We start from the raw sequence: 26,890 nt of genomic DNA on the forward strand, positions 1-26,890 counted from the left end.
AATTCTTCCTTCTCTGTTTGTGACATGGTCAAGAAATAATTATCAAGTTCATTAACATGAGGTTTTCCCCATAGAATTTGACAGTTTCAGGCCTTACGTTTAAATCTCCAATTCATTTCAAGTTGATTTTTTTTTCTGTGGAAGGTGTAAAATAAGGGTCAAATTTTGCTTTTCCTATGGCTGTCCAGTTTTTTCATCAACATTTTTTGAACAGACTATTTCCTTATTGTATGTTCTTTGAACTCTGAAATATCATACTAAATGCCAATGGCCTAAATACTTCAATTAGAAGTCAGAAATTGTCAGGTCAAATACAAATTCAAGACCCAAGAAATATGCCACACATGGGAAGCGTATTTTGAATATAAACATACAAATAGGCAAGAATAGAAGGACAGAAAAATTCATGGCATGTTAATACTAAGTAAAAGAAAAAAAGAAGTCATTATACTACTTTTAAAGAGCAAAGGATATGATCAAAGAGGTTTATTTATTAATGAAAAAGGAGTTGGTTTATCAATAAAATATGCTAATCTGAAATGCTTTTTCAACTATTAATAGAATAGGTTCTTATTCACCTATTAATTGAGCTACAAGACATACGATACCAAAGAGGATACAAACACAAAGACATTTATGGATCAATAACAGCTGTTGGAGAATTTAACACACCCCTCTTGATTTTTTCAAATAAGCCTTCCTCTGGCAGTTCTGTATTTTAAAATTTCTCATTGCATTTCCTTATATTTATTTGAATGAGAAAGACACACCCACAAACAGAAACAGAGATAAGAATCTCCTATCTCAAGATTCATCCCTAACATGTCCCTAACAACTGGACATGGGCCAGGCTAGAGAGAAGACATGGGAACTCAGTCTGGGTGTCCCAAGTAGGTGTCAGTGACCCAGGTACCTGAGCCATTAGCTACTGCATCTCAGGTGTGCTTAGCAGGAAGTTAGAGTCATGAGTGAAGCTGAGGTGCAAACTCAGGCACGCTAATATGGGATGTGAGCACCTTAAAAACCCTCCCAAATTCCTCTCAATAATGAGTAGAACAAGAAGACAGTAAGAATAAGGCAGACAAAACTATCAATTAACTAGACACCATAGACATTTCTAAATTACTACAACCAACAGCAGAGAAATGTCCCTTATTTTCAAGTTTATGTACATAGAACCTTTACCATCACAGGTCACAGTCTGTGCCGTGGATCAAATGTTCAATTTAAATGGGGTCAATTCAATTGAATTCATTGAATTAAATAAGAAATTGGTACAGAAAAGGATCTAGAAAGTCACTGAATGTATGGAAACCACATACAACTTCTCAAGCAAGGAAAATCAAATTCAACCTAAGAAAGGAAAATTAAACTTAAGGCAAGCAGATGAAGGAAATAATAAAAACTCAGGCAAAAAATAGGTAAATATGAAATAGAAGAATAAATTAGAAGAGAGATAAATACCTCAGTATAACAGACGAAATCTAGACCCATACTTGCAAGGGTATTTCAGAAGTTCTGGGGAAACAGAATTACAAGCTATGCCCAATTTCCATGTACTTTCTGAAGCCTATTTCTATGTGGACAACTGATTTACCTATTTGTTCATTCATTTTTAATACGTCTGAAAAAGGCAAGCAAATGTAGATAAGATAGTCTTTCAATAGCTGGTGCTGAAGCAACTGGAAGTCCATATGTGGAAAAGAACTTCAAACTATACCTGAAGTGAACTCAACATTGATCATAAACCTAGATGTAAAATCAAAAGCCCCACATTACAAAAGAATATTAAGCCAGTTGACTTTCTTTTCTTTCTCTCTTTTTTTTAAGGTTTATTTATTTTTGTTGCAAAGGCAGATATACAGAGAGGAGGGGAGACAGAGAGGAAGATCTTCCATCCAATGATTCACTCCCCAAGTGGCCGCAATGGCTGGAGCTGAGCCAATCCGAGGCCAGGAGCCAGGAGCTCTTCTGGGTCTCCCATGCTGGTGCAGGGTCCCAAGGCTTTGGGCCATCCTCAACTGCTTTCCTGGGCCACAAGTAGGGAGCTGGATGGGAAGTGGGACTGCCGAGATTAGAACTGGTGCCCATATGGGATCCTGGCGCGTGTAAGGCAAGGACTTTAACCACTACGCTATCGCGCTGGGCCCTAAGCCAGTTGACTTTCAATACCATAGGGAACTTGTCACTTTTTTTGTATAAGATTATTGTACATTTTCAAGGGGGCCATGATCTGCCGAAGGTGGAGAACCATTCTCCAGAAGGGAATCAGTGGCTTTCAATTTAAACTCCTGCGTGGTATCCAGTTGTGAGCTTGGTCCACCAGGCTCACAACACATCCCATGATGCTCAGCTGTAGTAATCTTTGTGGTCGTTTTGCTCAGCTGGCTTAATTCCATCCAGGAAATCCCATTGGAGAGAGTCCCTGACTGTTCCAAACTATCAAAGTGTGGCTGCAAACAGCTATAAGGGTTTTCTAATATCCTCCAATTCCATGTACAAATACAGTAGTTAAAAGAACTATCAAAATGTGTATGTGTAAGTTAGCCCAGCTTTGACTCAGAGGGTTAGTTTAATAAAATAGCCAGCAATTTAATATAATACACTGATATTCTAGTGTAGCTTTTAAAATAGAATAAATATAAAGGAGAGCGTCTCTGAAAAAGAGCTACAGGGTGCCTTGTGGTGAGAGGACGATATCAGGAGACGCCTCTGGGGGATGCACCAAAGCCACTCTGTCTTCACACAGTGCCGCTCTGATGGGACAGACCCCTTTCTTCATAATTAGGAATGGGACTGCCCACAAGTTCCCCACTGATGTGATGGATGGGGCTGGACCTGCTTTCATAAAAGTCATGCCTTAGGCTTGCAACCCACTTTAAATGTGTCCAAAGCAGGTCCTATCATAGAAACAGCATGGCTTTCTTTGGTTCCCCAAGGGCTGCCAGCTGCAGGTGCTCACAGCTCTGCTTCCGCTACTGGGACAGCTTGCAGCATTGGCACCCAGGTCCAAACTCCAGAGCGTAGGGAGGCCCATAGCTCAGCACACACACTCATCCATTCACCCTAGATCCTCCTGCTGACTGACGAGCGATACAAAACTAAAAATCCTGAACTTGGGAAGCCGGAAAGGAGGCCTTCATGTTTTTGAAGAATCCTGTGTCAAAGTCATGCACAAGTTCTTGAGAGAGAGAAAGAGAGAGAGAGAAATTTTCCAAATGCTGGTTCACTCACCAGAGTACCTGGGGATGGGCCAGACTGAAGCCTGGAGCTTGCAATTCCAGCCAGGCCTCTGTCCCACGTGGGTGGCAGGAAACCAAATACTGGGACCAACATCCACTGCTTCCTGCCTGGGCACATTAGCAGGAAGCTAAGATTGGCAGTTAGGGGTTGGATTCCATCCTAGACATCATAATGTGGGATTGGGTATCCCAAGCAGTGGCATAACCTTCCTCTACCACGGTGCCCAACCCCAAAGGAAATATTTTTTGTGCAGCTGTACGATGTGCTTGGGTTCTAAGCTTACACACGAGTCAAAAAGCTAAAAAATAAATTTATTAAGTAAAAAAAAAAGCTAGAAATCATACATTTTTGAGGACATTAGTATGGAGTAACTGTTCGTGTAACTCCTAGGTGAGTTAGGATCTACGTCTTACAGGCTTGTGTAAGCGCATGCTGTGGTGTTTGCTCAGTGACCAGATCTCCTATTGGCGCATTTCTCAGAATGTATCCCCGTTCTGACATGACACATGATGATATGTTCATATATGCTGCCTTCACCTCTGCTCACTGGTATACCCATGTGATGGACTTGGGGTCACAGCTCATACACATTTTGCGTTCTTCTCTTGTTAGGCTTATGACAGAGACTTTACTTTAACCAATATTGGGTAAAATCTTTGAGTTTATTTTGTTGACAACAAATATTTACTCTAAAAGCTGGAGCTAATTTTGATTGTCTCAAGTCATTAACATATTGGATCACAAGACAATGGGCATATTCAATCTCTAAACAACTTGAGAGCCCATTACACAGACTATAAAAATCTATATGCGGTAAGAATTTGTTACGTGTAATTTTAATGCATCCAAGGCTTAAATAATTAATGTTACAATAATCAAAGAAAATTTATTGAGTGAATTCTGGGTAAACATCTCTGTCCTGGTTACTAAGCATTAATACATGACTAAAGCATTAACTCTGCTCTTGGCTTCTTCTTTACCAAGATGAATCCAGTTGGCACGCTTTCTCCACAGTAAACACATATTTTTCACATCATGCAAGTACCATATGCCACTCTTTCCATGGGAGGAAAACAAGGAGAAAAACTTACACAATCTGATGTGTGAGGATTAATAGAAATCTATTTCTTAATAAGCTGTGAGCGTTCTGGTTACCAGTGTCCATTTCTGACCCCAGAAAGTCAGCACTAAAAATGAGACTCATGCCAGTTTCTCAGAGAGCAAGCCACTTTGCACCTTTCTAAGCCAACGCAAAATACACTGTGTCAATGATGCCTTCTGAGGATTCTGAAGGCCATGATTTTAAAAAAGGGAGCTCAATCATGAAAAAAACGGCTCAATTCCCCTCCATGATGAAGTGTCTTTTTGTACTGGTACACGGTGGCCTGTGGGCCAGGAAGCAGATACAGCCCTCTGCCGTGTCAGAAGGTCAGAGTGAGGTTTTAAGGGTGTTAGAGGGGATGGTTAAGGTCAATGCTTGTCCATTTGTGGTGAAATCAGATAAAAATGACCTAAAAGTAGGCAGTGGGGCAGAGCTGAGCATCCTACGGATGAGTACAGATGTGGCACCAGCTGGATGTGGCTACAGTGGCGATGGTAGGGGTAATGGGCAATGGGAGTTGGAAAGGGCACACTGGTCAGACAGAGGGCTGAGCAGGATGCTTGCTGACAGGGTGGCCTCACAATACACTTGTTTTCAGCCAGAACTACTGTATTTCTTCCCATGACCAAGTCATGTTTCTGGAACCATCCCTGCTTGCTTGCTCTGCACTCGCCACACAAGGCACACCACACACCAAACTGTCTTGTGTTTAAGAACAATGGTCATGACCCAAGCGGCTTGCACATGCCTTTGTCTGCCTACCTTCTCCAGTGCAGCTTGAACCACGGATTCACTCTCTGTATCCAGGGCAGACGTAGCTTCATCCAGGATCAGAATCTTCGGGTTTCGAACTAAAGCGCGGGCAATGGAGATTCTCTGTTTCTGCCCTCCGCTCATTTGAGCTCCTTTTTCCCCTACCAGTGTATTAAATTTCTGGTGAAAAACAGGAGAAAACACAGAAACGATAGTGTGATCGGATGATGAGAACAAGAAACAGCCAACAGTTGAAATGTAGTCACTGCTTTAGTCTGACTTCTGAGTCTTTATTAAGATTTACTTTCTTATTTGAAAGGTAGCGTTACAGAATGGGGCACGCAGAGATCTTCCATCCTTTGGCCAGGAACCCCATCTGGGTCTCCCAGGTGGGTGGTAGGGGCACAATCACCAGGGCTATCCTAATATGCACTGCTTTCCCAGGCACGTTGGCAGGGTCAGCAGCAGAGCAGGCGGGACTCATATGGGATGTCAGGTGTTGGCTTACTCCATTCTACCACAGGACCAGTCCCTGTTCCTGGCTTTCATTCTCGTAGCATAAAATCATTCATCAGTAAACGTGATTTGTTTTTCTTTAAATGTAAAAGTCAAATCCTAGAAATACAAGGTTTGGGAAGACTATTTAAATGAATACCCTTGGGGCCCGGCGGCGTGGCCTAGCGGCAAAAGTCCTCGCCTTGAACGCGCCCAGGATCCCATATGGGCGCTGGTTCTAATCCCGGCAGCTCCACTTCCCATCCGCTCCCTGCTTGTGGCCTGGGAAAGCAGTGGAGAATGGCCCAAAGCTTTGGGACCCTGCACCCCTGTGGGATACCCGGAAGAAGTTCCTGGATCCTGGCCTCGGATCGGCATAGCATCGGCTGTTGCGCTCACTTGGGGAGTGAATCATTGGACGGAAGATCTTCCTCTCTGTCTCTCCTCCTCTCTGTATATCTGACTTTTCAATAAATAAAAATAAAATCTTAAAAAAAAAAACCAACTTGTTTTGAAGATGGTAGTTTTTTTTTTCTTTTCCAAAAGTAAGCATTTAGTACTGTATGTTTCTCTCGAAGCATTGCTTTCTCAAAGCTGTTAAATGTGTCTTCCCTTTTGTCAAGTACAAAAGGGTTAATGAGCCTTGCGACTTCCTCATGGAGTTACAGATGTGTCCATCTAATTCCCCGATGTGTGTTGCTTTTTCCAAGTCGATTTCTGTGTTATATTGGTTTTTTAGTTTAATTTTTTTTTCTGGACAGAGAGTCTAGGTCTGTGTTTTCTTCGGAACTGCTCAGGTGTTGTTTTATTTGCGCTTGGCATGGCTCAGGTATTGCTTATCTCAGTGAACTTTCCTGAGAACAGTAGATTCTGCTGTCCGGGAGGGAGATACGCGCTACCCATCAGTTAGATCTGGTGGGTTGACGGTGTTGCTCTTGAAGATCTGTCCATTTATTCTGTCACCTACCCTAGTGGGTTTGTCTATTTCTCCATTTAACACACATTTAGGACAGCGTTTCCTGCGTAAGGCCATGCTCTCCTGGTGCTTTGAATGTCCCTCCCATTTTTATCAATTCCATACTGATTAATAATGTGTTTATCTTGGAGAGACTCTGAATTTTGGCTTCTGAAAAAAAAAATTGGTGGTTTTTGTGAGAGAAGGTAGTTTCCACATTGGTTGACCATGTTGAAGTTATACATTCTTGGCTGAAAGTTTTGTCAGCCAAGCTGTAGCTTGGCAAGACCGGATCCCCAAAATCTATCTCCTCTGGGGATCTTGTTTTGGCTTGGTTTTAGGCTTGGCTAGGGCAGGTCTGGAGTTGAGCTGCTTCTAGGGTGTGGCTCCTGCCTCTAAGGTGTGGTGTTGTGGGTGTCTTAGCCACATGCCTGGAGTGTTAGAGAGGTGTTCACACGCGCTCTCCAGGGGCTGGGCTGCACTGTCAGTGCTGGCAGAGCTCAGTGCATCTCCCACAGTCTTTTTTTTTTTTCCCACTAGGTTTTGTAACTGCTGTACTCTTGGCAAATCTTGGCGATCTCATCCTCAGACAGGATTTCGTGGGATGCTCACAGGGGCCTTCCGCCCCTCCAGCTCAGCTCCACAGCTCCCGGGCTGCCCTCCCAGTTGCTCAAGCTGATTCAAAGGCCTGCTGTCTTCTGCCTGGTCCCAGCTCAGGGAGTTAGGCTGCGGTTCCCATGCAGAGTGCTGCTAGTGCAGTTCCCCTGGACTCCCCTTGCAGAATTCTGGGGTGTCACTACCTCTGGGGTAACATTTGGGAACATTTGTCCCATGCTTCCTGTGTTTTATTTATTTTATTTTTTATGTTTTTGCTGTTTATGGGCAAATGGCTAGCTGGTTTCATCTAATTCTAACATGTTCATTTAAAAAAAGATCTGCCTACTAGTGATGTAATGAATTCATTTTTAAAAGATTTATTTATTTTTATCAGAAAGGCAGATTTACAGACAGGAGACATATAGAGAGAAAGATTTTCCACCCACTGGCTCACTCACCATGTGGCCGGCCACAAGGGCCAGAGCTGGGCTGATCTGAAGCCAGGAGCCAGAATCCTCTTCTGAATGTCCTACTTGGGTGCCAAGGCTTTGGGCCATCCTTGACTGCTTTCCCAGGCCACAAGTAGGGAGCTGCATGGAAGTGGAGCAGCCGGGACACACCAGCACCCACATGTGGTGCACGGGCTTGCAGGGGGAGGATTAGCCATCACATCACATCTCCCCTCCCCCCAGTGAATTCATTTTTGAAGACAACTTTCCCTAATTTTCCATCTACCTGAACCCAGGCACTTTGGGAAAGTTTATTTTTATGCTGACTCCTATCTAGTTAATCATGACTGTGGAATTTGGTTTTCATCATGATAAGCCAGTATTTTTAATTTGTTCTTTGGGTTATATCTTTAGGATCCACTATGGGATTTATAGCAGGGTGTGTCTTTGTCTTTTTAATACAAGCAAGAAGGAACCTACAGGTAAAGAGACACCAGGGAACTCGGTAATTCCAAGTGGGAAACCGAACAGGTTTGGGCATGATGTGAGAAGAAAATAGTTCAAACAGGCAAAAAAAAAAAAAAAAAAAAAAAAAAAATCAAGAGGAAGAAAGTGTTTTTCCAAATCTCATAAAACTCAATTCCTGCCCTTAGCTGATTTTGCTTGCCTAAATACTGGGATAAGAAGGACCCTAAATTATGAGAGAGCATTTTCTGGCCTTATAACATTTGTTTAAATCAAAAGAAAGAAAAAAAGGGGGGGGAATAGTTTATGAAATATACATATTTAGGTTAGTGAGCCTTTTCCAAGATGAGAAAAACTTGCTCACATTTCAATTTCAACTCCCATTCTTTTACATTTCAGAGGGAGCGTCCCACAGCAATCTCAGGTGACGCCGTGAACTAGCGCTTCAGGAAATGAGTGATTTTCCAGCGCTTTCTGCACCTTAGGTGCCCTTTAAGAGCTGAGAGGCCCACGGGTTTTAGTGGGGTCTATTTCCCTCCAAGCATGAGGTCGTGTTTTACTTGCATGCCTTCCGTGGTTGCAACGGTAACATTTCTCCCTCGCGGCCACAAGATGGCCTCGCAAACCCACTTTTGCAAACCCACTTTTGGCAGGCACATCTAGCCGGCCAGAGCCGGGCGATCAGCAGGTTGGCTACACCGCCCCTGTTCTGCGCCAGTTGATTGGGCTCACCTTAGGAAGCGCCATTATGAACTCGTAAGCGTTGGCCTCCTTCGCTGCCCTCTCCACCTCCTCGTCCGTCACTCCGTCGCGTCCGTACTTGATGTTGTCGCTGATGCTGGTCGCGAACAGGACGGGCTCTTGGCTGACCACCCCGACGTGTTCTCGGTAGCACCGCACGTTCAAGGCTCGCAGGTCCTGATCATCCACCGTGATCTGCAAAGCCGAACCAGGAACCCCGTGGTGGGGTTATTTGTGTCACATACACCGAGAAGCAGTGCATGTCCGGGAATCAAAGACTGTTTTACTCCTTGTTAGGACATTTGGGACATTTGCTTAGCGATGGGACTTTTTTTTTTTTTTTTCTGAGAGGTGGGAACCAATCACCTCTCTCCCCACTTGCCCTTGGAATGCCTTTATTCTAAGGTCTGCACATTCCGTGTGCGTGTGCTAAAACTGGAGGTGATAGAAATGGGGTTATGTAGGTTCAGGTGGCAAATCAGTTTTGTTACTTGAAGACCTGTATTGCCTTGAAGTTCCTTCAGGGTGTAGCCTTCCTGCTGGCTCCTTTGCCAGTTACTCTGAATTAAAGAGCCAGGGCTCTGTACTAGATCCTGTCTGACCCCTGACTTGTTGGAGATAGTGCATGACCGTTGCCCTGACGTGATCTGGTCAAAGAGGCCAGGGTGGTGACCGTGGCGCCTGCAGAGGCTGGTGGCATCTCTTTTTCTCCCCCTGGGTACAAGAAAAGCAGCTACATGATACAGACAAAAAGCACCCAACCAATCTAGGGTCTGGTCAGTGTCAGGATAGACCTGTGGGTGGGTCTGGGATGGTCAGGGAAGAGGGATGCAGTTTAAATAGAACCAAGGTCTCCACCCCTCAGTTCCCTTCAGACGTTTGAACGTGCTTGAAGGTGAGCGTTTGCATTTGTGAATATTGTCATCGCATGCTATGTGCCACGCCTCAGGTGGAGAAAGATTAAGAACAAACATGTACACCCCAGGAAAGTCCAGTGGTGAGGGGGCTTTCTGTAGACCCCATTCTTTCTAGGAAGTTTTGACAAACTTTGATTCTTGATCCATACTGAATGCTCCAAATTGAGGTGCTCCCCCCCCAAGCATCCATTCTCTTGAACAGCCTATATAATTCATGTAATCTGTTTATCGTTTATCTCTGCCTTTTAGCTGTCATGAAGGGAGAGATGTTTTAATCGAATTTGTCCACTGAGGAACTCCCAGAACCCAGAACAGTGCCTGATACAAGGTAGGGAGGGTCTAAAGGTTTGTAGAAGCAGTGAGCACCCCAGGAAATAGGGTGGCTCCTCTCCCAGCTCCACTGCGCAGAGCTGGTTCTCTGTGTGTGCCAGGCGGTATTTCCCCATCTCTGCCCACGGACCAGGCATGGTTTTGCCATCTGCACTTACGGAACCATCGCTGGGATCATACAGTCTCTGTAGAAGTTGGACCACTGTGCTCTTGCCGCTGCCGCTGGGGCCAACCAAGGCTACCACCTGTCCAGGTTGGATTTTGAGATTCAGACCGCTCAGAACCTGTTAGGATCAGGAAGGCAAAGGATGCAGACAGAGCAGGCTATGCAATGGAGGGATTGCAAACTTCAGTCTCCGGAAAACTCTACAGAGGTATTTAGGTCTTGTGATGTTCCAGGTATATGCATGATGAAAACCCATCTAATTCGTGAGGGAGTATGGTAAAATCCAGTTTCCAGGTTAGAGGGGAGGAATGCTAAGAGTACTCAGGGAACATTACCAGCTATGACAAACTGTATTTCCAGTTAACATGCTTGACAATAATTTCATGGCTATCACGTTCGTTTCGTCTTCCAGTTGGTAACAACAGAATAAAATATTGTCAGACAGCTTTGTGTGGGGGCTGCTCAAGCAGGCTCCTCCACAGAACACACTTGACTTTGTTACAAGACTTCTTAGCTTCTCACCCAGCCGGGACGTCGCCCTGGGAAATCTCCCTTCTCCAATGGTGACTGTCAAAGGGATTTTCAACATAAGGGGAGCATTTTCCTGTGTTGGGGAGTTAACTTCCAGCTAGAGTCCCAGGCACCTGGCTGGGAAGTGGAGCCTCCCGCTAATTACCCGAGTGACAATCAGCCACCCCGTGGAGACTCTCTCACCTCTCTGACTTTGGGTTCAACCCTAAACAAAGGCGGCTCCTCTTGCATTCTATCCCTTTGATCTCACCGTTTGTAAAGGAATCAACCCTCTAAACAGCCACTTGCAGAACCTTCAAAGAGCCAAGCAGCGAGCATTCTCTAAAGCAGGTGAGAAATTCAGGACCACGTCATCTCCCACCAGCACTTTTACTCCTTTCTGCCCATTCCTTGGAAGAATCGGAGTTTTATTTGTTTAAACTGGGGGTGGAGAGGTGGGGGGAGACCCTTAACAAATGCATTCTTTAGCTTAACACAAAGGGTTAGGTTTCAGAAGTTCAGAATCTTTTTTTTTTTTTTTTTAAGATCTCAAAAGACACTTCACTGTGCAATAGAGTTGTCTATCTAGATGCCAACTACATGTATTTAGAAGTGAAGCTAGAAATATTCGAAGTTCATAAAATTTTGGTAGGAGGCCACATTTTTCTGATAATGGCAATTGATGATAATTTTTTTTCCCCAAAAGAGTTGAAAAGAAAATTTTGAGTAAAAATTTAGTCAGGGGAAAGTAAGGAAATAGGAGCATCTGTACATTAAAAGCTGGTGACACTAGTAATTTGATTGATGACCCTTAAAATTATATCCCCCCCCCCCCCATGAAACAGGTGTTGTTGTTTTGCAGTCTTTAACAATAACTACTTTTCTGGAGGGAGTAAGTGCGTGCGTAAAAGGACAAGGAGACAAAAGACAGTTTTTCACAGGACATCTATCAGAATATGTCCAGGGCTGAATGATGGAAGAAGGGCGTACACTGCGTGTATGTGCGTGTGTGTGAGTTTGCACAGCAGTGCGTGAGTGCTTTCTTTTTGAGAGTTGTAATTTTTATGCACAAGGTTTGCAAGAATATTTAAAATCCAAACCTGATTTCTAGGTCTCCCTTAGTTGCTTATAATTCCATTCCCTTATTAGTAAACATATCATTTCCTAAAATATTAACTATTGAGAAACAAGTCAAACTTGTGAAAACACCAGTTTACGTTCAAAATCAGTTTCCATGAGGCAAAGATGGGCACATCAACTGATTTGTTATAGCAGCATGGTTTAGTTTAAATTCAGAAGTTTAATGAAGTGATTAAGACAAAGGTAAAATGGGCCTCATTCTAGAGTGTTCCATCTGCTGATTGGCATATTATTATTATTTTTTTTTTTTTAAAGATTTATTTTTATTATTTTTTTCATTGGAAAGGCGGATATACAGAGAGGAGAGACAGAGAGGAAGATCTTCCATCCGATGATTCACTCCCCAAGTGAGCGCAACGGGTCGATACTATGCCGATCCGAAGCCAGGAGCCTCTTCTGGGTCTCCCACGCGGGTGCAGGATCCCAAAGCTTTGGGCTGTCCTCGACTGCTTTCCCAGGCCACAGGCAGGGAGCTGGAAGGGAAGCGGGGCTGCCGGGATTAGAACCGGCGCCCATATGGGATCCCGGGCGTGCAAGGCGAGGACCTTTAACCACTTGCGCCACCGCGCCGGGCCCATTGGCATATTATTATTTCTGAGAAACACTTTGTCGGAGAAATCTACTTCCGTGTATCAATCCTGGCACTACATCTGGTACTTCTGTCATACTTACGACAACAGTCCAAGTTTTCTATAAATATTCACATTTTTTATGGGCAAAGCAGTTATTAAAAATTGATTCATTTACTAGTAAGTCAAATGTGCTTATATGTAACTTCTTTCCAAAAGTTTTGGAAATTTTGATGTTTTTTTGGTGTGTCTTTAATAGAAAATGTGTCAACAACCATTTGTGCAGCCTCAGCAGTGAAACTCCACACTGAGTGCGCTAAAGGCGGGCCAGGAGAGCAGGGTCCTCCAGTGCCTGGTCTCTGTGTTCTGACTTCACTGCTCACTCACACTGCCGGCTTCACTGACTGTTCATGGTTTGTAAGTGGAAAGACACCTACCCACAGGAGTTTAAAAATTGATCTTCACACACAAAAAATATTAAAACACTGGATACAACAAAAAGTTTTTAAAATTTATTTTATTTTTATTGCAAAGTCAGATATACAGAGGAGAGACAGAGAGGAAGATCTTCTGTCCGTTGGTTCACTCCCCAAGTGACTGCAATGGCCGTTGCTGTGCCGATTCGAAACTAAAAGCCAGGAGCCTCTTCCGGGTCTCCCACGCGGGTTCAGGATCCCAAGGCTTTGGGCCATACTTGACTGCTTTCTCAGGCCACAAGCAGGAACAGGATGAGAATTGGGACCACCAGGAGTAGAACCAGCGCCCATATGGGATCCTGGTGCATTCAAGGCGAGGACTTTAGCTGCTAGACCACTGTACCAGGCACAGCAAATTGGTTTTTAAAGATACAAAGATAACTTCTGTCATGCTGACAATTTGACATATATGTACATGCAGAGAAGTTCCAGTTTAGTTCTCTGGACAACCGTGGTTTCTGTTCTACGATCCAAACCATCAGTGAGCTTTCCCTCTGACAGAACAGACGCGTATTCAAAATATTTCACGTACTAAATACTGCGACAGTCTGTGTACAAATGCCAATGATAGTTTTGTTCGATTTAGTTAAAAGAAAAAGGTCTTAAGCAAGCTAATATTAAGTGCACTGCAAACCACACGAATCTATGACCTTAAATAAAGAAATAAAAAATGTGCAAAATACAACTGTAGAAGCAAGGAACAAGTACTGCCACGCAAGAGTTTAAACTAAAACCTGCATGGAAATGCAATTTAAAACTGCAAATTCAATTTTACGTAGCACTCAAGACAGTGAAAGGTCAGCAGTTTAGTTCTGCCAACAGTACTTAACAAGGATTTAGAAAAGGAGTTACATTCTCCTGACTGGTTATAATGGTATAAATCTCCCTCTTCCTCTGTCACAATCTCAAGAAATGAGTTCATTAACAGTTGTTGTTATAAAATCTTTCGGTTAAGTCATAAGCAGGATAATGTTCATATAACTCTTAATAGATTTGCTTCATTGTGACTTTCTCCAAGTTAGCATTGGCCAACAATTTCTTTATTATTTCCTTTAACTCTTCATCTGTAGGTTGTTTCTTCCATTTTTTTTTAAAATTAAGGGTTCCTTTCTTTCTTGGAACCGTTTAGGTTCTTCGTGGTGGTGCTGCTGTGTGCGTAACACCTGCACGTCTTACAGATATTTAACTGTTGGCTGCAGCTTTCTGTTCAGGTCCTGATCTGATTGTCTGGTTTTGGCGGCTCCTCTGCCTTATCTCCCTCCTCCGGGGATTCTTCCTTGTTTCTCATCTTCATTACTACCAGGTTCACCTGACAGAATCTCAGGATATTCGGTCTGTTTGGCTTTCTTTGCCGTTTCAGAACGTTTGTGTTCCTTCTCACTGCCTTGGCTAGAAGTCTTTGTAACACTTGGGTAGTGGTTTGCCAGAAGGCTTTGAATCCCTCAGGAAATTCAAGATCCTCTTCACTAGTTCAAAGTTTACACCCGATTTCTTCCTTCTTTTTTATACTGGGCATTTCCTTTTTCAAATGGAAAGCTACTGCACTGACCCACACTCTTCTTTAATGAGGACACTGTGCCCGGTCTAAAGTAGTTTGTGAAGATTTCTAAGGTCATCTGTTTCCTTCTTACTCAGGAAGAAGTGTATCCTTTCAATTTCACAGTTTCTGTCCCTTTCCCTTTGCAATTGTAAATGGCTCTCTCTGTAAGCAAGAGACTTGCATGGTCAACCTCTCTGCTCTTTTCTTTTCCCTCTTGTCTTCCAGGATGAGACTCTTTCCTCCTCGTCCTCCTTCTCGATCTCCTCTCTCAGGCCAGCTATGTCCGGCTCCTCCTCGGCTGGACCGGGCAGCAGTGTCCCCTTCCTCCGCAGTGGGGGGCCAGTGAGGACATCTGCAGGAGGGCACAGTCAGGGTCCCCTAGCTCCCGCGAGCAGGTCGTGGCGGCCACCAGCACCTCCAGCACCACCCCAGGCGCCACGGGGCAGCCCGGGGGTTGGGGCTGCAGTGCTCCATTGCAGTGGGATGACTTCTGGTCGGTTCCTCTGTAGACCCCGGGGTGGGAACCCGCCCGGTCCGGGCCGCCCAGTGTCCCCCGCGTGTGTGCCTTTCATGTGTGTTTGTGTGTTTGTTGAACACGGATGTACTGTGTGTGTGCGAGGCACAAAGACAGCAAAGGTCCTGGGAAAGGGAAAGTCAGAAAACAGAGTTAGGAATTGCCCGTTTTCAGTGGGGTAGCATCCAGAGACCACCCTTAGGTGGCGCCAGGAATCCAAGGTATTTGGTGTGCTTCCAAGTCCCAGGAGTTGTTCCTGGGAGGTGACCATGCCTTAGTGCTTTGAATCCAGGGAAGAGGCTGCAGAATCTAACGGGGTGTTTCAGAATTACATATCTAGGATCAACTTCTCTATTGAAATTTCTACACAAAGTCATCAAAATCTTCATCAAAAAATAGCAAGTAATCTCATAAAAGTTTAGCCAATTGAAGACAGTATCCAAAAAAAAAAAAAAAGACCGATAGTTTTAACCTACCTTAACAGATGGTCTTGAGGGGTAATGGAAAGAGACGTTTTTAAATTCCACAGTGCCTTCTATGCAGTCAGGTTTATATCCGGTTGTTGAGAAGTTATCTATACTGGGTTTCTTAAAAAATAAGAAGCATGTTATAAATCTTCAAAGACTTAATTCTAAAAATAGTTTTCCCTTTTCCTTTTCTTCTTCTTTTTTTTTTTAGCCACAGTTTTCTTTCTACAATAGAAGTGTATTGGCTTAGTCATGAAGGTTTCAAGGGGTATAACCCCTCATAAAAGCAGTTAAAAGTGATCCTGCAGAGCCTGTTTAGACACTGCCTATAATGCCAGCATCCCACAGGGACATTGGTTTGAGTCCCAGTTGCTCTGCTTCTGATCCACCTCCCGGTTAACAGCCTGGGAAAGCAACAGAGGATTGCCCAAGTGCTTGGTCCCCTGCAATCACATGAGAGACCTGGAAGAATTTCCTGGCTCCTTGCCCAGTCCTTGACATTGTAAGCCACCTGGGGAGTAAACCAATGGATGAAGACTCTGTCTCTCTCTCCCTCTTTCTCTAATGCTTTCAAAGTAGATAAATAAATCTTTATATAAAAAGAAATAGTAGGGCCCGGCATGGTGGCGCAGTGGTTAAGGTCCTCGCCTTGCACGCCCAGGATCCCATATGGGCGCCGCTTCTATCCTGGCAGCTCCACTTCCCATCCAGCTCCCTGCTTGTGGCCTGGGAAAGCAGACGAGGACGGCCCAAAGCTTTGGGACCCTGCACCCGCGTGGGAGACCCTGGAAGAGGCTCCTGGCTTCAGATCGGCATAGCATCGGCCGTTGTGCTCACTTGGGGAGTGAATCATCGGACGGAAGATCTTCCTCTCTGTCTCTCCTCTCTGTATATCTGCCTTTCCAATAAAAAAATAATAAAAATAAATCTTAAAAAAAAAAAAGAAATAGTAGATCTCCCAAATATGCTTCCTTATTATCAAAAACGGGTGACCACCCCGGCCCAAGAGCAGACCTTCTTGCCCTAGCCGACATGGAACTTTGCCTATCCTGTTGTTTTAGTGACATGACTTTGTTGGGCTTCCAAGCAGTACCTTATCAATCAGCTGGAAGACGGTGAAGGCTGCTCCTCGGGCTACCGTGAAGGTTTCAAAGTGAGGGGCGGCTGCTCCTATGCAGTAACTGCTGTGGATGACGCTGAAGAAAACCTGCAGGGACGGAAAGCAAGAGTTACCGCCTTGCACCTGCGTGAGAAAAGACAGCAGTGTGAAGGACCAGGGCCCTTGTAAAAGTTCATGCTAAGACCATTCTGGTGCACACATTGTTTAAAATCTATACATTTTTTGTTCATAATATGTATGTTTCATAAGCTTTCTGAAGACTGCTCTTATATACTTTGTTTAGGCTCACAGAGAGCTATTTGAGTAATTAATACTGAAAGAAATAAAAATAAGAACTTATTGTCCAAATAATTATTTTTTTCCTAATGTGGAATAGCTGTTTATCATCTGTACTCTTGTGGTTGTTGCCTGCTAAGATGAGGATACTAAAAACAGAAATAAATCATGGAGCAAGGATTAACCTCAAATTCTTTTTAAAAAAGATTTATTTATTTTTATTGCAAAGTCAGATATTCAGAGAGGAGGAAAGACAGAAAGGAAGATCTTCTGTCTGATAATTCACTCCCCAAGTAGCCGCAATGGCTGGAGCTAAGCCAATCTGAAGCCAGGAGCCCAGAGCCTCCTCTGGGTCTCCCATGCAGGTGCAGGGTCCCAAGGCTTTGGGCTGTCCTCACCTGCCCTCCCAGGCCACAGCAGGGAGCTGGATGGGAAGCAGGACTGCCAAGATTAGAACCAGTACTAATATGGGATACTGATATGTGCAAGGCGAGGACTTTAGCTGCTAGGCTAACGTACTGAGCCCGACCCAAAATTCTTTATGTTTACTTTTTGCTTTATATCAACTTAATGAAAAGTTTCAAGCCTTAACTGTGAACATCTTGAATTCAAGAGGGGTACTTCGGGACTGTGTTCTGGGTGCCGCAGGTGAAGCCACCTCGGGTAACACTGGCCTCCCATCCTGGTGCGCCATTCTCTTCCTGGTTGCTTTGTTTCTATCCCAGCTCCCTATGTGTGGAAGCAGCAGTTGATGGCTTAAGTACCTGGATTCCTGGCCATGTCAGGGATCTGGATTGAGTTCCTATTTTCTGTGTTTGTTCTGGCCCAGTCTTGGATTTTGTGGCCTTATTTGGGGAGTGAATTCACTCCCAAATCTCTTTTTCTTGGTATCGCTCTCTTTCTGTCACTTTGCCTTTCAAGTGAAGAGATTAATGAATATATAAACAAATCAATCTTTCTTTAAAAAGGGAACCATGCAGTTGAAAGAAGAGAAGGTGCATCGCATTGGGAAGGCCAAACACTAACTGAAGTTGTTAGAGACAATCAGGTTAGCTCACATTTCTTCATCTCAAAATGACCTATTTGTTGTTAATATTAAGAAGGATGGCCCTGAATAAATGATAACTGAATATGTAACTCCTAGAGGTATATAAGACTTTACATTGGCATGCTGGACAGGTGGAGGAGGGCAGGTGAGTTCAATTCACATTAAGCAAGATGGCTGTCGAGACTCACTTTATCTGAACACAGATGGAGGTGAATGTGTTTCCAGAGAGTAGGAATTTTAACTGTTGGATTAAAAAAGCTCTGAGTCTACAGTAGGGAATTCAGTCATGACTCTCGCAAAAGCATACTGCTTGGTTAACAAGGATTCTAAAGCACGCTGGATGAGTAATCCTGTCAATTCATAATTATAACTTAAAAGTAGATACCAATCAGTGGATGGAAACAAATATCTGTGGACGGAAGCTATTCACCTGTGTATACTCATTGTTGCTTCCGGAGGAGTTCTGACTCCACGCTAGGGAACAGCAGGTGGTCTAGGCCAGAGATCTCTGCTCTCAATCAAGACTTACCGCAAGAACGGTGCCGATGGTATAACCCGGTTCTCCGCTGAGGATCAGGGAGGTTCCATACCAGAAGGCGAGTCCGTAAGTTCCGTTCATGAAGAAGTACACTGCCCCGAGAGACAGTTTAGAAGCTATGGCCTTTTTGATGCCAACATCCTTTGCATCTCTGAGGTTCTTGGTATACCTGGTAGAAGTAAAAGACAATGAAACATCCCAAGGCGGAGATGAAAACAAGTGTATTCCACTGTAATGAAGGGATCAGACCTTTGAATTTCTTTCTCCTGTGCTCCAAAGGCTATCACCGTTTGAATTGAGGACAAGACTTCTTCTGCCACAGCCCCGGCTTTGGAATAGGCCCGTAATTCTTTGCTGGTCAGTGAGATGACTATCTGTAATAAAGTCATGTCCACAGTTTATCAAAGAATGACGGAGGCAGTGACAAGGGACAAAGAATTGCATTCCTAGAGCATGCAGTTAGCCCAAGGTTGCCCAGCATCAAAATCCCCAACTCCATTTTCTTCTACTATACTCCTTCATTGTTTTTTCTTTATATTCTTTTTCATTTTGCTTTAAACATTCTATTTATTTGCTACTTAAGGTTTTTTAAATTTATTTATTTTTAACAAATATTAATTGGAAAGTCAAATATACAGAGAGGACGAGAGACAGAGAGAAAGATTTTCCGTCTGCTGGTTCACTTCCTAAGTGGCTGCAGTGGCCAGAGCTAAGCCAATTCGAAGCCAGGAACCAGGAGCCTCTTCCAGGTCTCCCATGTGGGTGCAGGCTCCCAAGGCTTTGGACTATTCTTGACTGCTTTCTCAGGCCAGACGTAGGAAGCTGGATGGGAAGCGTGGCCACTAAGCTTCCCTTAGTGGGATTAGAACTGGTACTAATATGGGATTCTGGCATGTGCAGGGTGAGGACTTTAGCCACTCGGCTACTGAGCTGGGCCCTACTTAAGGGCTTTTTAAAAAGTCTACTAAAAATGGGTTTTTACTTTGGCACAATTGGATAAGCCTTGATTTGGAGAGAGATTTTTGGTGCACTTTTTTAAAAAAAAATGTCTTTAGTTGAAAGGCCAATTTACAGAGAAAAGAGACACACAGAGAAAGATCTTCCATCCTCTTGTTCATTCCCTAAATGATCGCAATGGCTGGAGCTGGGCTGGTCTGAAGCCCGGAGCTTTTTCCAGGTCTGCCACAGGGGTGCAGAGACTCAAGGTTTTGAGTCTTTCTCTGTTGCCTTCTCAGGCCATTAGCAGGAAACTAGATGAGAAGTGGAGCAACCGGGACTTGAACTGGTGCCCATATGGGATGCTGGTGTCCCAGAGTGAGGATTCACAGGCTGTGCCATGGTGCCAGCCCCATGAGGCACCATACTTAGTTGGATGCCCTCTGGAGATGGTAGAGCCTCTTTGACTTGATCTGATTGTCATGCACAGAGCAAGGCTTCCAGAGGGTGAACAGGCAAACAGGATCCTGCCTGCATAGGGCTGTGTGACATGAGTATTTGAAAAGTTCCTAGAAAGTGCATATTCTCAAAAACAATACATGACCTTTGAAATTTTCTGACATAAAAACAAACATCATCCCCTCCCCCCCCATTTCTGTATTTTTATTGGAAGGGTGAGTTTACAGAAACAGGAGAGTTTGCATCCACTGCTTTACTCCCGAAATGGCTGCAATGGCCAGAGCTGAGTCTATCTGATGCCAGGAACCAGGAGTTTCTTCTGGAGCTGGAAGGGAATTAGAGCAATCAGGACACAAACTAGTTCCCATCTGGGATGCCAGTGCTGCAGGGAGAGGCTTCACTTACAATGCTACAAACTGCCAGCCTCTAGAAAATTATCTTTTAACTCCATTTTATATAATCTTAAAAAAAATTCATTCTTACTGGAAAAAACCATCTGTCACAAAGTCTTATACATAGAGAATACTTAATAAATGCCTGCCAGGTCTGACCTTTGGCATAGCAGGCTAAGCTTAGTGCAAGAAACTGGCATCCCATTTGGATACCAATTCGAGTTCTAGCTGCTACATTTCCAGTGCAGTTCTCTGTTTATAAGCATGGAAAGCAGCAGAGGATGGCTCAGGTCCTTGGGCCCCTGCACTCACATGGGAGACCTGGAGGAAGCTCCTGGCTCCTTGCTTCAAGATGGCTTGTGGCCATTTGGGGAATGAGCCAGCCGATGACAGATACTCTCTTTGCTTCTCTCCAAAACTCTGCCTTTAAAATAAAAATAATACACCTTAAAATAAGTGACTGCCAGACAGCAGGGCACTGGAGGGTCTGTACCCCGGCCACTGGTCATTTGGAGTAGTGTGGATTCTGCTTGCTTCCTCCTCATGGTCCTTTAACTCGGTGGAAGAACTGAGTTAGTGGAAGAACTGACTCCTTACTGCTGTCCCCTAGGATCCCTGGTTCGCTCTCCTGCCTGGGACAGTCAGGGCTCTGGAGTGAAAGACACACATGGCTTATCTTCCTTCTGAGAGATTCTCATTCTGAATAGTTAGGGAATACAGATTTTATTTATTAATTTAGTTTTATTTATTTACCTTTAAAGATTTATTTATTTTTATTGGAAAGTCAGAGAAGGAGAGACAGAGGGACTGGAATTCTGCAAGTCAGAGTAAAGAAAAATGCATTGTCTGAATACCCAGGCTGCTGATTTAAAAAAAAAAAATTGCCAAAAGTTCTTGTTTGGTGGGGATTGAATACTGATGGTACATCAACTCTGAGTTTTATGGATTCTATTTCTATAAAGAAAAAAGTAAGGGACTGGATTTTGGTGCTGTGGATAAGACCCCATTGGGGAGGATCCCGCTGCTTGTTTCAAGTCCCTGTTTCAAGTCCCTGTTTGCTTTGGAAACAGCTTCCCGCTGGTATGCACCTGGGAAGAAGCAGGTGACCGCTGGTGCACCTGACACCCTTGAGGGAGACCTGAGCTGAGCTTTTGGCTCCAGGCTTTGGAAAGGAAATGACTAGATGTAAAATCTTTATTAGATCTCTCTGTTTCTCTGCCTCTTTGCCTTTTAAATAATTAAAAGTTTATATATGTTTGAAAGACAATTAGTATTACAAAATCAGAAACAATGTGTCTCTAAGCAAGGAGATGAAATTGCCAAAATTTGATTTGAAGGGATATTGGTTGCTTTTGGATTTCACAGAGAGTATTGGGTTCAAACCAGTGGGTAAGTAAGGTTAATACAGAATGGTATACTCACAGCATGGAACAAAGCTAATGTGTAATTTAAAATGCAAATTCATAATTTGGTTGGAAAAATTGCAGCATGTAAAAGCAGTCACTGGCAGACATTTTCAATATATCCAAAACCTTAGAAAAATACAAACTCGAGGAGGTTAAGGCTTTCTCATTTGTATTCTAGCCAATGAAATGAATTCTAGAACATTCATCTGGAATTCTAGAAAATAAGTCTCTGTAGAAACAGCAGCGGCAGGTCACTGTCCCACAGAAAGTGACCCTGACTTTGTCGTTGCTGTCTTCTGGAGCCGCCCCGGGCTGCTAAAGGAAGGGAACTCTTAAAAAATGTTAATAAGATATAAAAAGAAGGCACAAGAACTCAGACAGGGATGGCTAATGGTGAACACAGCCCACAGCAACTGTGGGAAGGAGGATGCCCTTGCCTTTGCGCATTGAGCTCCCCCTTCTTCCAGACAGCTGCCCACTGGGGCAGCTCACTCACCCTGGAGCACGCTGCTGCAGAAGCCATGATGAGCGGGGATGTGGACAGAGTCACCAGCGTGAGTTTCCAGCCCTTCGCCAAGCCGACCGCCAGGCCGATGGAAAAAGTAGACATATTTTGAAACAGTAGAGCAAGCTTGTCTCCAATACCATCGCTGATTTTGGTGATATCTCTGAAACAAGTAAATAAACGTAGCGGGGTCACTTCTGTGTCCTTCCTAAGCAAGGATAAAGTAGAATGTATTACACGTTTTCCTCTTACTCTGTTAGGCGAGTGTTAAGTTCGCCAATATCATTGCCATCAAACCAGCTGATGTCTTGTGCCAAGACTGAGTGGAAGAACTGCTTGCGGATTCGCTTGGTCTGTCGTGCTGCAGTTATAACCCAAAAGGAAATTTGCATGTAGCCAAAAATCAAAGCAGAACCTCCTATCCCAACATAATACATGGTCAACCTAAAGAAAGATGATCACAAATGTTAGCCCAAAGCACAATATTTTCCCTTTGGTATATATAAAAAAACAGAAATAAAAAAATGATAATATTTGATTGGGAGAGTTTATCTGGAAAAATCATTAAGAAGAGTTGACATTGTGGTGCCGTGGGTTTAAAATGCCACTCACAGTGCTATCATGCCGTACTGGAGAACCAGTTCAAGCTCTGGATGCTCTGCTTTCAATCCAGCTCCCTGCTGATGCACCTGGGAAGGCAGCAGAAGATGGCCGGAGTACTTGAGACCCTGCCTGTCATGTAGGACACACAGAAGGATACCTGGGCCCCTAATGTCAGGCTAGAACAACCCTGGCTGTTTGTTACCATTTGGAGGTAGAACCCATAGAGGGAAAACTTCTTTATTGCCACCCCCCTTCCTTTCTCTGTCACTGTGCCTGTAAGATAAATGAATATCTACTTTTTAGAAAAACCTACTTGTTATTTGAAAGGTGAATTTACAAAGAGAGTAAGAGAGAGAGCTCTCATCCTCTTGTGGCTGCAACTGCTGGAATTGAGCAAGTCCAAAGCCAGGAGCCAGAAGTTTCTTCCAGATCTCCTACATGGTGCAAGGCCCAAGCACATGGGCCATCCTCTGCTGCTTTCTCAGGCACATTAGTAGAGAGCTGGATTGCAAGTGGAGCAGCCAGACATGAATTGGTGCACACATGAGATGCCACTGCAGGTGCCAGATGGTGGCTTTCCCCACTGTGCCACCACAGTGGGGAAAAAAATAAGTAATGTTGACTTGCCATTGGAAAGAATAACAATTGTAAATGTTTTTACAGGTTCCTTTGTAAAACATCTAAAATACATTTCTCATTATTATGAGCTCACGCATCAACAGTTGGAAAGCTCACTCCAGCTCCTTTGTGGAGGATGGATGGATGCAAGTGACAGCAATGGAAGTGTGAAGTTCAGACAGGAAGCTCTGCCATGGCCAAGATGGGGAGGATGGGGATTCAGGGATGCAGTTGCAACCTGCATGTAAAGAAGCAGATAGATGCTAGATACCTCGTGGAAATAAAGAGTTGTCAGAGTAATGGACCCCTCTGACAAGAATAGCCACGTTTCTCTTTAAAAGAAGAGAAGCCACGAAGCTTCTGCTTTTGAAGACAGCTATCCAGAAGTAGAGAGACCCTTCAGGTTCAGTCCTCCAGGTGTGCTGGGCTTGGAGCAGCCAGAAAAGCAGCAGAGGGACACATTTCATCGAAAGGAGAGCGGCTGCTGTGCCAGGGGAGTCTGCTACACTGCAGTCTCCTCCCAGCATTACGGAGGTTCTGGATGATGAATTGGCTATGTGTTAGGACCTGGATATCTGCTCATTATACTCTCTGTGTATTTTAGGACACTACTTTCATAGACTCTTCCTGGGGAGGCGGGAAGGAAGCAAAAAGTCAATATACTGGATAGGAGGTATGGAGAGAGGGGAGAAGCCATGGGTAGCTTCTTAGTTTGCAGTTTACTGGGATTCCATGTGAAGTGTGGGGGACAGAGGACGGACAGACTTGCAGGAGGCATCAGATGTTCTGAGGGGAGTTGCTTGTGTCACCTGTATCCTACAGGAAGTGGCTCGAGTACCTGGGTGTCTTACATCAACGGGAGAGATCTGGGTTGAATTCTAGATTCTAGCTTCAACCTGGCTCATTCCTGCAAGCATTTAGGAAGGGAATGAGCAGATGGAAGATCTTTTTACATCTTTGTTTCCTTTTTTTTAAAATTCCACTATTTAGATAAGCAAACATAAGCATAACTTTCAAAAAGTTCCAATTTAAGCTCGCTTCATTTGAGATGACTGTTACACTTCGAAGTGGACATCAAGCAGGAATTTGAAAATGAGCAGCAGAAACCCCAGTGAGGGATGTGGACTGGAAATGGACTTGCAAGTTTGATAGCATTGGCTCATAGAATTGGAACCGAGGGACTGTTGCATAGCAAGCTCAGCCTCCGCCTAAGACACCAGCATCCCATATGGGTGCCAGTTCTAATCCCAGCGGCTTCATTGTAGAATCTAGCTCCCTTATGGCCTGGGAGAGCAGCAGAAGATGGCCAAGTCCTCGTGCCCCTGTACCAATGTGGGAGTCTCTGAAAAACCTCCTGGCGCTCAGCTTCGGGCCAGTCCCACTCTGGCCTGTGTGAGCATTTGGGTAGTGAGCCAGTAGATGGCAGATCTCTCTGTATGGTTAGCTGCATGGTAATCTTAAAATGTATAAGGGTGCAGACTCATAATAGTTGACACTTTTTTTTTTTAAAGAAAGAACAAAATTGAAGGATGTAAACTTCCTGATTTTCTTTCTTTAAGCTATAAAACTACAGCAGTCAAGACAGTGTGGTGCTGACATGAAGACAGGTACAGCAAGCAATGCCACAGACCTTAGAAAACAGAAATGTTACTTCATAGACAATAGATTCTTAGCAAAGGTGGCAAAGCAATTTAGTGGCAAAGGACAGTTTTTCCAACAAATAGTGCTGAGACAATTGGAGAGTCATATGTGGAAAAGGTGGAGTTGAACCCCTTCCTCACGGCATTCACAAAAATGAACCCACAATGGATTACAGATCTAAGTGCAAGAGTGACACTTCTAAGAGAAAATGTAGGGGGAAAATCTTAATGATCCTATGCAGGGCAAAGAATTGTGGAATCCACAAACACAAATCTGTAAGACAAAAATGCTGTTCATCAAAATGTACACTTTTTGTGCTTCCAAAGAAGCCTTTAAGACTAGCTACTCATAGATTGTGAGAATATGTTTGCCAATTATTTGTAGTTGTTAACTCAGGACATTTAAGACAAATTCACCATGGACATGTCATCTTCTGCGATGTCCCACCTATTAATATTTGTTAGTTCTGCTGTACACATTTTGGAACAAGTAGGCAACTTTGGTGCAGAACAATTGCTGTCTGTCTACTCCACTACCCAGTAACTGATTGTGTCTTCTTCATTTGTAACAGAACTCCCATTTTGACTGGAGTAGTCATAGGCTCAACTAAGATAGAAGCACTCATCTACCCAATCTAAGGATAGGGTTAGATGTATGGTAAGCTGCATGGAATTTCTGGCAGATTGATTAAAGAACCAACTCAGTGAAGTGTGTACATTTTGGGAGCCTTTCCCTTATTTTTCTGCAAATTCACTGGAGACTCAACAGCCCTTTGGTTTAGAAGGTGATACTTAAAAGGCAGCTGCTGCAATGATGGTGGGGTGGAAAGACAGAAGGATCCTGACCAAGTACCTTGTTGAGTCATATTTTATCCCTCGGCTGTCTTAATTTAGGTTTTTATTTGTGATAAAAATAAATTCCTATCATGGCTAAGCCAGTGTGATGATGAATTTTCATAAAGAGAACTGACCTTCATCTACACAATGATATCTAGTTTCCCTCCTCATTTTTAAGGGAGGATACAGTAGACTTATCAAAAGCTGATGAAAGAGAAGGAAAAAGTAGTTTAGAAATTCATATGGAATTAACAAATTAACTCTTGAGAGTAAAAGAGGTGATGTCATATTAATCACGTGTGATCTTACTCAGTTATTCTGATTGGGAATCAAAAAGAAAAGACAGTTATTTCAGAATAAATTTCTGGTAATGCAGAGGCAGCAATGTAACATTCAAACATTAAAATTATATCAAGTTATGAGTTATTTCTTTGGGAAAAATTGTGGTAGAATAAAGTTCCATGGTTCTTGATGATTCTCGATGAAAAAAAGTTTTATCTTACACACAACAAAAAGGTGATTTAAACAGATGCTTACCCAAAATGTATAAATGAAAACAAAAGTTCTGGAGGAAGTTTATAGTGTTAGGGGTTTCAAAAAAATAGCTCCCATAGTCAGCATTGGAAAACTTGGATTAAACAAAGTTAACTAGGCAAAGACTTTTCTCAGCTTATCTGCCAGTGTGTAGCTATAGGAGGCTGGCATATAACATTTTCCAAAGCAAATTAACTCTGGATCTTTTCCATTATGTAGCCTGAGTATTTCAAAAACAGAACACTGCTTAAAAAAATAGCATAACAACTACAATGGTACTTTATAAAGTGTTAGAAATATGTGTAAAATTTACAGCTTTTAAATAACTGTACATCAACTTACAATGATACTTTAACATTTCACAGAAAATAAAATTAAAAGACTATTTTGATATTTATGTATTTAAAAAAAACAGGCATACTTTTTCTGTAATGTTCATTTTCTGTGAAAAATTTTAAATACTTCATATTTCTTCCTGTTTTCTCTTTTATTATGTTATTTAAAATAGATACCCATATTTTAAAACTTTCTACACCTTTCTATAAGAGA

General features: G+C 43.3%; 1 protein-coding gene and 1 pseudogene across 2 annotated transcripts in view; both read right to left on the reverse strand.

Moving 5' to 3' along the window:
* ABCB5 (ATP binding cassette subfamily B member 5) overlaps positions 1 to 26,890 on the reverse strand; it is a 78,490-nt gene that overhangs the window by 42,814 nt on the left and 8,786 nt on the right. Inside the window, exons 5-13 of one of the 2 annotated variants that reach the window (XM_040964815.1) lie at positions 22,362 to 22,553; positions 22,101 to 22,272; positions 18,661 to 18,785; positions 18,403 to 18,580; positions 16,523 to 16,636; positions 15,439 to 15,549; positions 10,206 to 10,331; positions 8,792 to 8,995; positions 5,108 to 5,278 (exon numbers count right to left, since the gene is read on the reverse strand). In XM_040964815.1, coding sequence (XP_040820749.1) covers positions 5,108 to 5,278; positions 8,792 to 8,995; positions 10,206 to 10,331; positions 15,439 to 15,549; positions 16,523 to 16,636; positions 18,403 to 18,580; positions 18,661 to 18,785; positions 22,101 to 22,272; positions 22,362 to 22,553 — 1,393 coding nt within the window. Of the gene's footprint in view, positions 1 to 5,107; positions 5,279 to 8,791; positions 8,996 to 10,205; positions 10,332 to 15,438; positions 15,550 to 16,522; positions 16,637 to 18,402; positions 18,581 to 18,660; positions 18,786 to 22,096; positions 22,273 to 22,361; positions 22,554 to 26,890 lie in introns of both variants that reach the window. The other variant, XM_040964814.1, reaches the window with a different exon arrangement.
* Positions 13,814 to 14,922, reverse strand: LOC121145574 (annotated as a pseudogene).

Source organism: Ochotona curzoniae, unplaced genomic scaffold (assembly GCF_017591425.1).
Source record: "Ochotona curzoniae isolate NIBS_2020 unplaced genomic scaffold, NIBS_Ocur_1.0 scaffold_3835, whole genome shotgun sequence".
Lineage (NCBI taxonomy): Eukaryota > Metazoa > Chordata > Mammalia > Lagomorpha > Ochotonidae > Ochotona > Ochotona curzoniae.